At 47.1% G+C, this 16,682-nt stretch overlaps 2 protein-coding genes across 2 annotated transcripts in view; one reads left to right on the top strand and one right to left on the bottom strand.

Annotated features, from left to right (window-relative positions):
- Positions 1-4,485, bottom strand: part of SQLE (squalene epoxidase) — a 38,475-nt gene extending 33,990 nt beyond the window's left edge. The window contains exon 1 of the mRNA XM_015421346.1: positions 3,977-4,485. Coding sequence (XP_015276832.1) covers positions 3,977-4,261 — 285 coding nt within the window. The 5' untranslated portion in view covers positions 4,262-4,485. The remainder of the gene's footprint in view (positions 1-3,976) is intronic.
- Positions 4,486-5,922: 1,437 nt separating this feature from the next.
- On the top strand, positions 5,923-11,752 carry BBS10 (Bardet-Biedl syndrome 10). The gene is made up of 3 exons (XM_015421342.1): positions 5,923-6,113; positions 9,739-10,981; positions 11,135-11,752. The coding sequence occupies exons 1-3, from the start codon at positions 5,923-5,925 to the stop codon at positions 11,750-11,752; spliced, it is 2,052 nt and encodes a 683-aa protein (XP_015276828.1).
- The last annotated feature ends 4,930 nt before the right edge of the window (positions 11,753-16,682 follow it).

Genomic DNA, 16,682 nt, shown 5'->3' with positions numbered 1-16,682 from the left:
GAGTTCTCGTATTGTGAAAAAGGGAGAAAAGTACCTCTTTCTCTACCTGCTCTTTCCCATGCATAATCTTATAAACCTCGATCATGTCACCCCTCAGCCGTCGTTTCTCCAAGCTAAAGAGCCCCAAGCGCTTTAACCTTTCCTCATAGGGAAAGTGTTCCAACCCTTTTATCATTCGAGTTGCCCTTTTCTGCACTTTTCCCAATGCTATAATATCTTTTTTGAGGAGTGGTGACCAGAACCACTATGAAACAATACTTACATGGAAGTGAATGATACAGAATGATACACAAAACCCGCACCATCGTCTTAAGTGGTTAGGCAGGGCTCTTTTTGTAGAAAAAGCCCAGCAAGAACTCATTAGCATAATAGGCCACACCCAACAGCAGAAACCCATTCGTGTATTAGGCCACACCTATGACAGCACAGGTCATTAGCATATTAGGTCACACCCCCATGTTACCAGAAGTGTGTTCATCCAGCCACACCCAACTTTTTGTTCTTGTTCTGTTTACCTTGTTTGTTGTCAAAACCCAGGGCTTTTTTTGTAGCAGGAACTCCTTTGCATGTTAGGCCACACACCCCTAATGTAGCCAATCCTAATGAATTTCTGCTGTTGGGTGTGGCCTATTATGCTAATTAGTTCCTGCTGGGCGTGGCCAGCTCGGGAGCCAGCTGGAACTCCGTTTCTGTGCATTCCTGCCCTGCCCAAAAATAGCCCTGAGTGTCAGACTAGGTTCTGGGAGACCCAGGTTCAAATCCCCACACTGCCCTGAAAGCTCACTGGGTGACCATGCACCACTCACACACTCTCAGCCTAAGTAATGTCACAGGACTGTAAAGATAAAGGAGAGGAGAATGAGGTAAGCTGCTGGGCGGGGGGGGGGAGGCAAGGCATAAATGAAATCGATAAATAACCTCATCTTAAGCGCTCTTCTGAAAGAACTTCACATAAAAACCTTTGGTGGCTTTCTGGATGCATTCCAAATCCACTCTGTTGCACTAAGCTTTTGAGAACGGGCTACTGTTTGCTTTGGCTTCCTTTGTGCCTTTTTATTGTTTCATAGTGGTTTATTCTTTGAGATGTATTCACTAAGGGTGTTCAGCTGCTTTCAGATTTAATTTTGTTTTATCAGCGTAGGCTGCCTTATGAGCCCGTTTGTGTGGACAAGTGGAGAAAGAAAATAAGATAAAGCTTAAACTACTTCCCATCATTTGTTGAAAGGGTAAAACGGAAGAGGGGAGAATGCTGCCTTGAACTACATGGAGAAAATAGAGGAGGAGATTGGATTTATACCCCGCCCTTCACTCAGAGCGGCTTACAATCTCCTTTCCCTTCCTCTCCCCACAACAGACACCCTGTGAGGTAGCTGGGACTGAGAGAGCTCTTTCGAGGACTGCTCTTGAGAGAACAGCTCTGAGAGAACTTGTGACTGACCCAAGGTCACACCAGCAGCTGCATGTGGAGAAGTGGGGAATCAGACCCAGTTCTCCCAGATCAGAGTCAGTGCTCTTAACCACTACACCAAATGAAGCATATAGATATGGGATAAAAAACGTTGAACTCAAAGTTACTACTGGAGGAAGGCAAAACCTTGTATCTCATGTCAGGTAACATATGAAGCTGCCTGCTGAGTCAGACCATTGGTCCATACAGGGCAGTATTTCCAGCTCTGACTGGAAGTCACTCTTCAATATTCTGAGCATGGGGAAGTGCAGGGGTCGTTTCGTAGAAAAAGAGCTAGGGGAACTCATTAGCATAACTCATTAGCATATGCCACACCCCCTGACATTACCGGAAGTGTGTCATAAGGCCACACACCCTGCCCCCAACAGTCCCGGCCGCCGCCGGCGGCCTTGCAGCTCCACTGCCAAGCCCCATGAGGGGCCCGGCGGTGGACCTGCAAGGCTGGCGGGAGTGCAAGGGAGCCCCGCGAAGGCCCTCCCTGGACCCAGGCAGGCAGGGGTGGGGAGAGGCAGGGGGGGAGCAACTTACCCTCCCTCTTCTCCTGCCTCCCCCTTGCTGGATGAGGGTCGGAAAGCAGGGGGCGGGGCTTCATCATGTGCCCCGCCCCCCTGTACATCACCCGGGGGAACTGCGATCCCCCCCGAAATGACCTCTGGGGAGGTGCATTCCCATCTCTATTACATTAAACTTAAAAAAAAAAAAAAAGATCTGGAGGCTGAAGCCTGGGAATTTGTCCACACAGAGCAGGTGTCCTACCTCTACTGCTCCTTCCCCTCAAAAATTAGGCTGTCAAGGACAGGACTTTGTGGGTCTCACTGATTTATATGGACCAAAACTCAACAAACAGCAGTCTGGAAGGGCTCTGAAATGAGGCGTAATGTGCCTGGGAACAGCATTACCCCACCACACCAGTAATCCCTGCAGTATATGAGACATCGTCCCACTGTGGTTGCCGGCTCTGAGTTCAGGAACACCAGATTTTGGAGGTGGAGCCTGGGGACGGTGGGGGACCTCAGTGGGGTATAACGCTATCAAGTCCACCTTTAAATGCAGCCATTTCCAGGGTTCTAATTCCACCACCTGGAGACTGGGAACGCCACCTCTTAGTCTCCAAACAACAAGCAAATAATTAAAATGGTATGGTAGCCTAAGGAGTTTGAGGAGCACGCCACACACACACACGAGAAAAGCCACCTTAACAATAGTTTAGGCAGGAATCCAGTCCTTTCCCACTCAAAACGCTGAGCAGAAGGATCCCTATCTGGAAATCAGCCACTTCTTACCTATGTGTGTTGGATGAAGGATAGAAATCCTCCATTTTAACCCTCTTGCACACAAGCCAGAAAGAGGGCGAGAATCAGAGGTTGCGCTATGTTGGGACGCGTGCCAGTTCAGCAACAGCTGGCTTGGGACTTTTGCCATCGGTAAGTTTTTTGCCTCGTGGAGAACGGTGGCTTTTTTGCTTTTAGTTTATTTTCATCCCTTAACATCCTCCAGAAACACTGTCTTGAGAGTTCTCTATTGAGAATCAAAGCCAAAAGTCTGGTTGTTTTGGGATGCCACTAAAGAAGAGACGTAAGCCTCCTGGAGGAACACAAGATATATATACGAAGTGATCATGTGAAAAGGCAGGGGGGGATGGACTGAGGGCTGGAGAAAACAGGGCACTTATCTGTGGCGACTGTGCCTCCTCAGGTAGGGTTTTTTAAAATTACGCAGAACAAACATCCCATAATTTCTTTATATTGTCTTTCTTCAATGATATGTTACCGCACTACACAGCAAGGAGTTGTCAGCTCTGGGGAATACAAATCGGGGGGTGGGGTGGGGATATTATTGAATTTTCCTGGTACTAAAAATGATCCAGCCCCCTTTTTCAACTTGAGGAAACAGACTGTTCACCAAAATACACCAAAGACTGAGTTCGGTGGCACCTCAAAGGGCAACAAAGTTTAATGCTGGGTATAAGTTTCCGTGTGCATGCACACTTCTTCAGGTACACAAGGGTGTTCGTGCAACACAGATCTGCAGTAAGGTTTTCCAAAAGCCGACGGTGCACTCCCTCCACAAGCCCCAAATATTGGTGTTTTCTTTTCTTTTTAAATCTCTAAGAAGGAAGCAAGATTTTAATATAACAGTAATGCAGTGCGAGGGTTAAGGACGTCCAGCTAAGGTAACACATGAACATATAGGGTTAATATAAGAGCAATGCGGTGCGAGGGTTAAGGACCTCGAGCTAAGGTCTGGGAGACCCCAGGCTCCAACCCCCTACCCCCACCCAGCCAGGGAAGCTCCACGAGCGACCCCTGGCTGGCCACTCTCTCTCTCTCTCTCTCTCTCAACCTAACCTACCTCACAGGGTTGTCATGAGGATAAACGGGAGGAAAAGAGAATGACGTAAGCGGCTTCGGGTCCGCTTTGGGGAGGAAGGTGGGGTATAAATGAAGTAAGTAAATCAATGCACAAACCAATTTGGCTGCTGTTTGTCAGGCTGAGATCCCACCCTACCTTTCGGTATTCTGGCTGCAGGTCTTCTTGAGGTCCCGTGTGCGATTTAGCCCAGAAAAATCCAACGAAGGGCACAGTGGCAAGAAAGTTACAGAGCAGCCCGCGCTGGGGGTTCTTGTCCTTCTGCTGTCTGAGTCCCCTCGAGCGGTATCGATAGGAAAGCAACAAACCGAGGGAAAAGAACACCAGCGTAGAGATCAGCACCTCCTTGTTGGCATAGCTCATCAGGTCTCCGCATTTCTTATAGACATAGATGAAGGAGGCGATGCCTAAAAAAGTCCACATGGCTGGGGAGATGGAGGGCGGGCTGCGTCAGTCTCCTGCGGTGGGTTCCTTTTGAGCTTCTTCCTGAAAGAGGTGTCCTGGAATAAAAGGTTTTCTGTACAAACCTGTGAACGTTGCTAGGAAATTACAAAGATCCCCATGTTTAGAAAAGCAGGAGGAAGGAAACACTTGAAAAATCTTACTCGGAAGCCAAGATGCTGCCCAAATGGCTACAAAAATTCAACCCTCAGTTTTTCCTACTGGATATACAAAAGTGATTACCAGGGAAGGGGAGGGAAGTTAAGTGATATTCAGCATTGCCTATTCCCACCTAATAATATATTTAGGTGAATTTACATATCCTGGGAAAGGGCGTTTTTACTTCCACTTGTAATGCATTTGCTGATTTGCTCCTTATCCCTTTCAAGTACAGCAGCCAAAAAAATAAAAGTTACTTCCTTTTAAATAAAAAAGTGAAATATCGAAATCCAAAAACCTGGCTCAGTTTCTTCACAGTCTTTTCAAGAGATGTCTGAAAAATTATCAAAAGGCAAAGAGTTAAACTAACTTGAGGCAGAGAGATCGGCAGGCCACGTTCAGTTTTTTAAGGGGGGTCCTTCTGTAGGTAAAAAAAGCAGCTCAGACAGGATTTTCTATCTCACCTGGATGCTTCCCAGCCTCAATTTCTTCCAGAGGCAAATATCTGAGCTGCTAATTCTTCTTCCTCCTTCTCCTCCCACCCCTTCAGGGAGATAATTCTCCTTCCCTGGGCATCCTCGTCACAGGTTCAGGCCAATTCCCACCTCCTTCATTGAGGAAAGGAGTCCAGTGATGGAGGATGCTCTTACCCAGCAAGGCTAAGCAAGGTGAAGAGAGGAGGGGCGGCCCTGCCAGGAGTGGGCGCGGCTTATGCTAATGACGCGCGCCCCTCCTCCCTCTTGTCAGCTCCGCGCGCCCGGCGGCCCAGCCCGTCCCAGCCAATCCGTCGCGCTATGCTGAGATGGTCTTATGGTGTCTAAGCCAATGGGCGAGGGAGGAGGGCGGGGTTTCGCATCCGGCGGGACCCTAGTACGATGTGACGTAAAGCACGAGAGATTTGGTGACGAGATAGTGCGTCCGGCGTTGCCATGGAATCGCCGGCCGTTCGGTGGGCTGGAGAGTTTGGGAGCGACCTCGCCAGAGATTGCGGGAGTTTTTTTTGAGTAAGGGAAGTGGAGAATTAGGAACGAGAGGGACTGGGCTTCACCGCGCTCATTGCGCAGGCGTCACAAATGCCCTTGCGCAGCGTGCGGCGAGAAATGCCGTTCGTGGGCTCAGTGACGGCAAGGCAGAAAAGGGCGGAGAAAACGCCCAGGAACAAGGCTGTAGAGGCACGGTTATTTTGAGCGCAGAGCTCCTGAGCATACGCAGAGGTGTGGGGGAAGTTGTTGCAGACCCGGCACGCGTCGATAGTCAAGCTATCGGTGCCATCCTTTAAAACTGACCCTCTTCAAGAACGGAAGCGAAAAGACAATCTGAGGGAAATTAAACCGTTTGAGGGAAGAAGACTAGAGGGGGCGGGATCCTGCTGTTCCACCAATGACCGCTTCGACGGTTCCACACTCCGCCAATGAGAGAACGCCTCCCGGCGGGGAAAGACGTTGCGCGGCCTGAGCCGAGCGGGGCTCCGCGTGGCAGTTTCCATGGCGACCGCGACGCGCGTGGAGCTGCGGCGGTTGGCGGAGGAGGCAGCGGCCCTCGCCGGCGTCGTCAGCGGCTCTCTGGGGCCCCGCGGCGGCCAAGTCCTGCTCACGCGCCCCACGGGGGAGGTGCTGCTGTCGCGGGACGGGCGGCGGGTGCTGGAGGCGCTGAACGTGGACTCGCCCACGGCCAGGTAAGCCTCCGCCACGGGAGAGGAGACTTTCGTCCCGCCAGTCCGGCACGTGGCTTGGCCTGCGGAACTCGCGGCCACGACGTCGTGGCCAGTAGCTGAGGCGGGTTTTTCAGGGGGGGGTGGCGTTGGACAGATTTGTAGGGCTGCCAGTCTCCAGGTCGTCAGACGCGAAAGAACACTGATGAATGCAACTCGCAAGTCCTGTATCAATGCCTTTAGATAAAATTGTAGCTATAGCTTGGAGCTTTTGACTTTGTATTAAGTACTTTCGGAGATGTTATGAGTAAAGTCTGATAACTTGGTATATATTGGGGATATACATGCCTGTGTTTCTAAATATTGTCTCTAAAGGCATTGGTATAAGACTTGTAAATTGCATTCAGTGTGATCTTTTGTGTTTGATCATTTGGGCGCTGTGTTTTCCCCTTCTTTGGCCTTTTTCACCTCCGGGTGGTGGCTGGAGGTCTCCCGCTATTACAACCGATCTCCAGGTGACAGGGATTGGTCCCCCTCGAGAAGATGGCCGCTTTGGAAGATTATACCCCACTGAAGTCCCCCCGCTCCCCAAACCCCTCACTTCTCAAGCACTACCCCCAAAATCTCCAAGTATTTTCCAACCCAGGTCTGGCAACCCTATTTATGGAGGACAGGCCCATCAAACCATGAGAGCCAAATAAGGTTTTTGCAGTCGGCTCACTCAATTGTCTCATTTCCACCATAATCTGACACAAACACCTAGACCTCACAATAGATGGCTTGTGGCAAGAACCACACCGGGAGGGTTAAAACATTATTGAATTTGATTCTTTCCTGAAGGTCCCAATGCTCCTTGTAAGATAGCCACAGCTTGCAGTATGGCTTTTAAGCAAGGATGGACCTGATTGTCCCTTGAAGCTACCTTATACTGAGTGAGACCAGTGTTCCTTCTAACCTGAGTTAGTGTGAGCTAGCTCACAGTTTTTTAGCCTCCGGCTCACACATTTTTCTCTTAGCTCAGGAAGGATGGCTCCAGAGCAAATTAATTTATGCAGTACACAAATCACTCACTCAACAACTTTGATGCCAGTAGCTCACAAAGTAGAATTTTTGCTCACAAGACTCATAAGAACATAAGAGATGCCAATGTTGGATCTGGCCAAAGGCCCATCCAGTCCAACACTCTGTGTCACACAGAGGCCAGAAATACCAGGTGCCATCAGGAGGTCCACCAGTGGGGCCAGGACATTAGAAGCCCTCCCCCTGTTGATCCCCCCCCCCCAAGCACCACAGCAGCTTAGAGGGAGCATTGAGTGAGACCCTGGTCTGTCAAGGTCAGGAGTGTCTGCTGCGCTCTGACCAGCAGTTTTCCAGAGTGAAGATCTTCAGTATCACCTGCTTTCTGGTTCTTTAACTGATGATAGCTGGGATAGAATGTGCGTCCCTTTGCCTGCAGAGCAGATGCTCTCCCACTGAGTCACAGTCCGTCCCTGGAGGTAGTGGCTCACTGAAAACTTCATACAGCATTCACAACAGAGACCACATCAGAATCTGAGGCTCAAAGTTCAGCCTCTGATGCAAAGCTGAACCACTGCCCTTTTGCTGAACCACTGCCCCGTTCCTAAAACCCACATAAGTTTCTAGTGTAGTCTGTATAGATAGCTTAATGAGTACATATGCCTGTCCTGTATTGAGGCAGGCAATTGGTCTATTAAGGTAAGGTCAGATGGCAGTGGCTCTCCATGAATTAAGGTCTATCACATCAACTACTACTGAATGCTTTTATCTAGAAATGCTAGGATTGATCCTTGGACCTTCTGTGTGCAAATCAGATGCTCTGTTGCTAAGCTGTAACCTCATGCACACCAAGAGAAGCTGGGGAGCAGTTCATAAGTGAGGGCTGTTGTCTGCAAGCTGTGTTTGGGAACTTCCCTGTATTATTTGAGTGGCCATTGTTGAAAACAAGAATGCTGAACTAGATTGACCCTTGGTCAATCCATGTGGTTCTTCTTACATTCCTAAAATACAGTGATGAATGTCAGCTGTCTGCATATGCAGGAGAATGAGGTGGTAGTGAAGTATACCATTTCAAACTGCAAATGGTCAATGCTGGTCTTGCATGTGCCTCCATGTTTTAAAAAAATCTCAAAAAGAGAAAACTGACAGGTCAAGAAGAAAACTAGCATTCTGCCTGCTGTGCTAGTTATCTCTTTGCAAGGCGTTTTTAACACCATGGATCATTTAGAAATTCACTTTCCTGCCTGCAGTCTAGTATAGCTCACTGTACTGTTTCATTTCCACTTCAGTCTACTGTATATGCAGAATGTATATCAGGCTTTACATGGCTTCTAAAGAGGACTTATGGAAACTCATGGAGGAGAGGTCCCTCACTGGTTCTTAGCCATTGGTGCTGAACAGAATCTCTCATCTTAAGAGGCAGTGTTGTTGGAGAGAGACATTGTGGGCAGACTGTTTTCATCATTCATGTATTTGCCACCTCATAATCCACAAAGGTCTTGAGGCAGCGTACAAAAATAAAAATCTTTCGATAGGCAATTGTAATCAGTTTTTAAAAATCCAGAAATAATAATGTTCTTTGAAAAAAACTTGTCACTGTCTTTTGAGGTTGTGAGATTAGCATTATGGACTTAAGGAGGTTTGCCAGGCATTTGTTGCCTTTCCCTATGCTGTGATCCTAAAGGCAGCATGAAAGTAGAAATGGAAGTTAGACGTACCAAACTTCCATTGTCAGCTGAGCAACTGAAGCATTTTACAGAGTAGTCCTAAGCAGGTCTTACTTGGAATGCTATTTTATTCAGCTCAGTGGGGCTTATTCCCAGGAAAGCACTGTTGCTGTGCAATTTATTTCACGGAGTCTTAGGGTCACATCACACAAATGGATCACAGAGGGCTGTGGCTAGAAAGTGTTCATGTGGAAAACACTCGTTATAGAATGAGAGCATTTGTATGGGTGTCTTCTCCATAGCTGCCACAACTTGTAGAATTTTGGCAGCTTGGTAAAGTCTTGCCATTATCACAGAAATATAATAACTACGCAACATGGGTATTCCCGCAACTTTAATATAAGTATTTTCTAAGACTGATTTCCCACAAGGTGCTGCTCCGCCCTCATGCTTCCCTTTCCCCCGATTACATTAGTCAATTTCCCACTACTTGCTGCGTGGCCACATTTTGCCCTGCAGCTTCGCCCGATTTTCCCCGCATCAACTTGATCCTCAAAAAACAGGATCAAGTAGACACGGGAGAAATCGGGTGAAGCTGTGGGGCAAAATGCAGCCGCGCAGCAAGTAGTGGCAAATTGACTAATGTAATGGGGGGGAAGGGAAGTGCGAGGGTGGAGCGGCGGCTTGTGGGAAATTGGTCTAAGTTACAGCCTGTGGTGTGCTATTGGAGCCTTCGGTTAAGCAGGAGCTTGCTGTTGAGCACTGACAACTAGATTATATCCTAGGAGTTAAATATAACAATGTAAATGTACAAATATGTTAATATACAAGGGTTTTGTTCTGGGGCCAGGACATTAGAAGCCCTCCCCGTGCAAGGAAGAGAGAAACATAAGGAAAAGTGTTATGGATTGAACCAAATATTTGAGCGAAATGGTTATTTAAATACACGTTCTTGTTTTGAACAGGATGATGATAGCATGTATTTCCACGCACTGCAATCTGATTGGAGATGGTGCTAAAACATTCATCATCCTACTCTCCGCTTTCCTGCAAGGACTTGAGAAACTTATTGAAAGAGATGGTGCTCCCTTTTGCAAGAATGTGCAAGGAAGAGAGAAACATAAGGAAAAGTGTTGTGGATTGAACCAAATCTCCCGGTTTCTTATGATGCTCCATACCAGCATCCTGGACCGCATAGTGATACAGGACCTACAAAAACATTTTCTGACAGTCTTTTCCGCTTATGATACAGACATAAATAGAAGCGCAGTGGAGTCTGTATTAGAAGCTTATTTTTGTGGGAAAGTAGCCAATGATAGGCAAGAGTTTCTTTCCCAGTTGAGCTGCGATTTCTACTACAAAGCAACCGCTGGTAAAAATGCAACTGAAGTACTACATTTGATGGATGAATGTTTTGCTGAGTTGCATACAGCTGTAACGGGCCTTCCTGTTTCAAGTTCAAGGATCCTAGAAGGGCTTGTTCTTCAAAGAGATTTTGCTGTGTATTGTCCCTCAGAGGGTGAGAAAAGAATTATTATCATAACAGAACCTATCCATACAGCTCTTTCTGACTTGGGCATAGAAGTGGTCATAACTACCGAACGTCACTATCAAGCGTCTGAACTCTGGATTACAAAAAGAACAGAAGCTATAATAAAACACATGCAGCACAGTAATATCAAGGTATTATTGTCCAGTGTGAAACAACACGAAGTGGTTCATTACTGTGCAGAAGGTTGTGGCATATCCATCGTAGAATGTCTGTCACTGGAGGAAATCTCTCTTATTTGCAGGATTACAAGAATCTCACCTTTTAGGCCTTCACAGGACAATTTTCACACTGCGGTCACGGAAGCTGGTGTTGCAAAATTTTGCCAGCCTCTGCGGCTTGGTGCAAAGAGATATGTCCACATTGGTTTGACAGGGACTCATGCTTTTCAACCTCACTGCATGATTCTCTGTGGGCCTGTCCGTGGGGTTACTGAGCAGCATGCTTGTGCTTTTCATGGCGCGTTCAAAATGCTACGGCAAATGTTTACGGTAGTTAACCTAACTGAGTGTCATGAACCAAAATCCGAAAGTCAGAACCTTTTAAACAGTCAGCGGGGCTTGGCTGAAGAGCAATTTAAGGAGGAACCCACTGACTGTGATAATATTCAGGCTCTTGACAAGCAACTGATACCTTGTGGGCCTGAAACAGAAAAGCTAGTTTCTACTCCAGTAGGAGCCAAAGAGCTAACGGATTTATGTATGCATCTGTGTAAGTCCTCGTGCATCGCCACACCCTGTGCAGATTTAGGACATAATACTGTGTACTCGGTACTGAATCAAAGTGGAAATAGTATTGTTGACTTACAAAAGCTACCTCTGGAATATAAGCATCCAGACAAAGTGGGAGTTCCTGAGAGTGAGCTGTCTGAAAAGATTCAGCATGTTCACACTAAAGTTGAGGAAAGCATGAGGTGCAGACATGCATTAGTACAGCCACAAGCCCATAAGGATGGCTACACAGGGCCCAGTTATGGAACTTCAGTTAAAGATGAAGGGAGTAACAAAAGCTGTCTCCAAGGTAATGCCAGCTGTTCTATAAAGGCAGGAGCAGTTGTGCCAGTTGGTGGAATCTTTGAGATCCTGTTGCATTACTACCTGTCTTGCTATGCAAAGCAGTGCCAGTCAACCTGTACATCCACCCTTTGCTTCCTAATTGCTGATGTGTTGCTAAGCATTCCAAAAACCCTCTGCAAGACACAGAAAAAGAACACTTTTGCTCGGCTGTATCTTGAAGTTACCGGTGCCCTCAGAAGTAAGCAGCAGCTACTGCTGACCGATCACAAAAGCCTCGAATCGGTATCTTGCAAGTACCACTTGGTGGCTTCTGTTGTTCAGTGTGCCGCGAGGCTTCTTAGTATTGACCTGATAGTTGGCATTAAGAAGGTGCCTCAGAAGGCCGTGGAAAGCGACTCAGAAGGCGACCAGTGAAAGCAGGCTGTTAGTTGTGTTTGGTAGCCGCTGGAACCAGAGGCCACTCCTTGAGACTACTCAGCAGTTTCTTGGTCCTGAAAGCAGCTATTCCAGTGTATTCCCCAAGCAGCTTGGACCTTCCAGTGCAATACTGCTCAGGCAGACAATACCAGTGGTGGAAAGTGCCATTAAGTCTCAGCTGACTTATGGCTACTCCACAGGGTTTTCAAGGCAAGAGGCAAACAAGAAGTAAGTTTGCCTTTGCTGCCTCTGCCAAGCAACCCTGGGCTTCCTTGGTGGTCTTCCATCCAAGTACTAGCCAGGGCTGACTATGTTAGTTTCTCAGAACTGACAAGATCAGGCTAGCCTGGGCCATTAGGTCAGGGCCGTTTCTCAGAACTGACAAGATCAGGCTAGCCCGGGCCATCAGGTCAGGGCCAAAACAGGAGTTATTCTGCCTAGGGTTGTAGATTCCCTAACACTAGGTGGAGGAGGAGAAGCAAAGCAGGTGCAAGTTTTCTTGAATCCTGTACAGTATTTCTTGTAGACAGCTGGAACAAAGGAATGCAGTTGACATTTAGGACTGTGATTCTTGGCATGGGTTTGCTGTTAAATATGGTGCTAAGCAGTGCATTAAGACTGCAGGCTGTCTTTGCATTACTTGTGGAGGAAGCTCCTGTCCGGCTCCAGACTCATCCGAAACAGCAGGGTTGCCATGCCTCCCTACACTGCTGAGGAATGACACCCCACCTCCCAGGGACCCAGCTACAGGATGGATTACAGGGCAGGGCTCCCAAGCCCCCAAAGCAGGGGCCCCCACAAGGCTGGGTCAAGGTGAGGGAACAAGGGAGGAGGGAGTGGGGACGGGAAGATGCTAGCAGGGACAGACACCTTTGGCTGAGACACGGAAACGCTGAGCACAGCCACACCCAAGCACACCAGGAAGGACAGACACAAGGGAGGAGCTAGGGAAGAGGGGTTGAAGAGGGAAAGTAGAAGGACCAATGGGAAAGGTGGAGAGGGGAGACAGACAAGAGAATCCACCACTCAAGGGAACAGAGGAGAGCGGGGAAGCACAGACAAGTGAGAACAAGTATAAAAAGGGACCAATAGCTGAGGTAGAGGAGGAATTTGGCCTGAAGTCTGCACCAGAGGGAGAGACTGGGAGTAGGCTACTGGGGTGAAGTAGCCCTAGTGTTGGATCCCCAAGCATCGAGAATAAATCCACGTTTTAAAGAAAAGCAAAATTTATTTCAAAGCGTTGAAGACATACTCAAACACGTTCTTTGTTAGAACTGGGGATACACAGTTAGGTCAAGCATAATAAAGGAACTTCAAACAGATACAGATCCAATGAATATCTTTCCCGCTGGCGGGCTAAGGAAACGGTTGCGCGCCCAGTACATGAGAACCAGGCAGAACATCAGACAAAACACAGGTGCAGTAGTCCTGGGAAAATCAATAGGCAAGCATTACAGCATCTTCTCCCCCACACAACCTCCAGCAGTTATCTTTTGCATTCCAAAGCAGGAACAGGATGATAGAAGCCAAGCCGGGTGTAACAGGGAAAGGATATGTACACAGAGGTCACAGAAAACAGAATGGCAGCTTGCTGACACCTAGCCCTCCCAAATCTGAGACCTCAGCGTCCCTGGGACAATGGCAGAGGGGGGAAGCACCATGAGTGAGACAGGAAAATCTCACAGTCCCATTGAAAGAGGGCTCTGCCTGTTGAAAATTCTGAAGGCTCCACCATCAACTGGCAAAGAAATCTGGAAGGAGAGAGGTATGTCAGTAGGTATCTATTATAAGGTGGTGTCTATGCGTCCCTTGGCGATTTTTACAGTAGTGTCCAGAAAATGTGTTTCTTATGTTTGTTGTTGTTGTTAGTCATTCAGTTGTGTCCAACTCTTGGCAATTCTTATATAGATTGGTTCATTGTCAAGTTGATGGTGGGGTGAGAGTCATTGGATGCCTGTTGAAATATGTCCAAGGCTTCTTTACCGTGTGTCCAGACAATAAAAATGTCATCAATATATCGCAAGTATAAGAGAGGTGGGTGGGAGTATTGCTCCAAATTAGCATATTGTGGGGCCATGGCTGTACCATTGATCTGTAGGAACAAGTTGTTACCAAATTTAAAGTGGTTGTGGGTGAGAACGAAGTGGCACAGTTTGGTGGCAAAGTCAGCTGTGGTGCTGTCAGAAAACATATTCTTTATGGCTTGTAATCTATCTTTGTGTGGGATGTTGGTATACAGAGACTCAACAACATCCCTTAAAGCAGAATCTCAACCATTCTGAAAGGAAGGCCATAGACAGTCTCAGAAACAATCCAGGTATTATAATTAAAGAGGCACACAAGGTTGGAGCAGCTGTCATCATGAGTAGATCCATCTACATCCAAGCGGCTCAAAGACAACTCTCAAATACTGCTTTTTACAAGCAACTGGACTCAGACCCCAAACAGGGGGGGAAAAAGAACTAAACAAGATTATAGAGGAATTACCACTGCACATTCAGGAACAGATCCTTTCAGACACACCGCAGGAACCTCGACCAGGTACCTTTTATCTTCTACCCAAAATACACAAATCCAGCAACCCAGGAAGACTTTCCATTATCTCAGGCATAGGCACTATCACCGTGGGGGTATCCGGATATATGGACTCTGTTCTGAGACGCTGTGCCACCACAGACTTCCTGAGGGAAATACAGTCTTTGAACAGTACAATCCTTATGGGTGCCCTCTAGTGTATGCAAACTGAAATACAGCCAATGTTTTGAGGCATGTTATTTTTAAATGTAAATGTTTAAAGGATCTGCTGCTGTTATTTTTTGAAATACCCCCGCACTGTCTGCAAACAGCTACAAGAACAGCTTTCTGTCTAAGTGAAGCAATAACAATCATTAAAGCGAATCAGTAACTTACAGTAAAATAATGAATAATTAAAAGCAGCCGCGTTTGATGACAACAGCAGACCAATAGCAGTAAAAACAATCGACCAGATTTAAACAGGGATGCATTTAAAATTAGCATGAGGTAAAAATGGACTCTGCAAAGGTAAAAGTCATAGACAGATCAGGATTTCGAAAAGGAGAGAAAGTGGTAGGCAATCTAACATTAAGCCCAATTATACATAGTGGTAGGCAATCTAATATTAAGCCCAATTATACATAGTGCTTTAATTTATGTATGTGGATTTCCTAAGGCCCCCATTTCCTCACCTGTGCACGTTCAGGTCAGGCCACGGGAAATGTAGCCCTGTATGTTACAAACATGACACCTTAAAAGTCGACACCAGCCTGAGCATGAAACAACTCAAAGAAACAGTACAAGATCGGAAAATGTGGAGAGAGCTGGCCCATAGAATAGCCAAGAGTCGAACATTTTTAGTTGAGGCAGCACGCATCCTTTTATCTAGCTATTGGGCCTCCCCTTCGGTGGATCAGATCTGAGCAATATCTGGAACCCAGTTGTGACAGGTTACATCTGTTGAGGCTTTGATCAGAGATATAGGAATTGCACTGTATTTTATCTGATGTATTTTAACTGTTTTTAATTATTGTATATTATATATGATGGAACCCACCCTGAGACCGCTATGTGGGAAGGGCGGAATTTAAATCCAATAAAATAAATAATATAAAATTGACTGAATAGCTAACAACAGCAGCAACATGTTACAAACTGTAACATGTCATTTCTCCCTCTGAGAAATGGGACAGGTAAGCCTGGAGATTAAACCTGGAGATTAAAACCAGGAGATTAAAACCAGCAGCGCTTGGAGCTTGGACTTCTGAAGCTGATCCAGCCTGGATTGAGGAGGCTTGCTCAGTGGACCTCACAGCCATTTGCAAACTGGGGCTTGGTCCTGACAGCTTGCTACTACTATAACACAAATTGCTCCTTTGTGTATCCTGCTGCAGACAGGTTTTGACAGCTGCAGCCCCACCTAAGCCTTTCTCTCTGATGTTTCCTCCATGCTTATAAGGAATAACCTTGTTTAATTTTAGGAATGTACAAGTGAGGGGCCTGCAAAAACTTGGAGAGGGTCTCATTTTGCCCTGTACTCCCCTGCACTATTATACCTTTCCCTTCATTGAAAGCCCCTACAGTCTCCCCCCCCCCTTTCCTGCCTCCTCCTCTCCCCAGTCCCCACCCACCAGACAACCTTTCTATTCACAACACTTTCCCTCACCCTGGCAGCTACCACTGAAAAAAGCCATCCTGGGTCTCATTTTCTCCCCCTTCTCTGTGCAGTGTAGTACAGCTTATCTGCTGTTATGTGCTTCCTCATCCCAGCTCCACATCTTTGGCTTTCAGGGATGAGGAAAACCTCCACTTCATGGCATCACCACATCAGCTATGTTGTACTAAATGTGACGTCTGTGGGGAGTGGGAGTATGAGACACTGCTGCCATTTTCAGTGGCAGCTATGTGTTTCACATAACGTTGAGTGGAATGACACATCATCGAAAGCATTTTGCCTCCCGCCCTACAAATGTGCAACCCTCAGGGATGGTATCGGACAGCACAGCTGAGCATCTGTTGAGGCCATGCCCTGGCAGAGGACTCACTGCTGACTCACAAGCTGGGTTGATCGCACACTCCCAGAAGTGCCTGGTGGCAGCAGAGGAAGCAGAGCATAAGAGAATCACGTTCTTCTACCTTTTTAAAGCACCCTTCCCAATCAATCTGGAGACCCCTGCTACATTGCAGGGTGAGGTGATGAGTGATGCTACGGGGAGTGGAGCGGTGATTATTCTCTCATGCTCTTCTGGATCCACCACCACCGCGGCTACAAGAAGATGACATTCTGCTTCTTCCAGTAGACCAGAAAGACAAAAATAGGGACCACAGTGGAATAGATCCAAGCAAAAAGAAACACTGTGTACGAAATCCAAAAAAGAAAGTAAACAATTTGGTAGACTCTAAAGAATTCAGC

Source organism: Gekko japonicus, unplaced genomic scaffold, assembly GCF_001447785.1.
Source record: "Gekko japonicus isolate JY-2015 unplaced genomic scaffold, Gekko_japonicus_V1.1 scaffold562, whole genome shotgun sequence".
Lineage (NCBI taxonomy): Eukaryota > Metazoa > Chordata > Lepidosauria > Squamata > Gekkonidae > Gekko > Gekko japonicus.
Note: the sequence above shows the minus strand (reverse complement) of the source record. Positions and strands in the feature narration are given on the sequence as shown.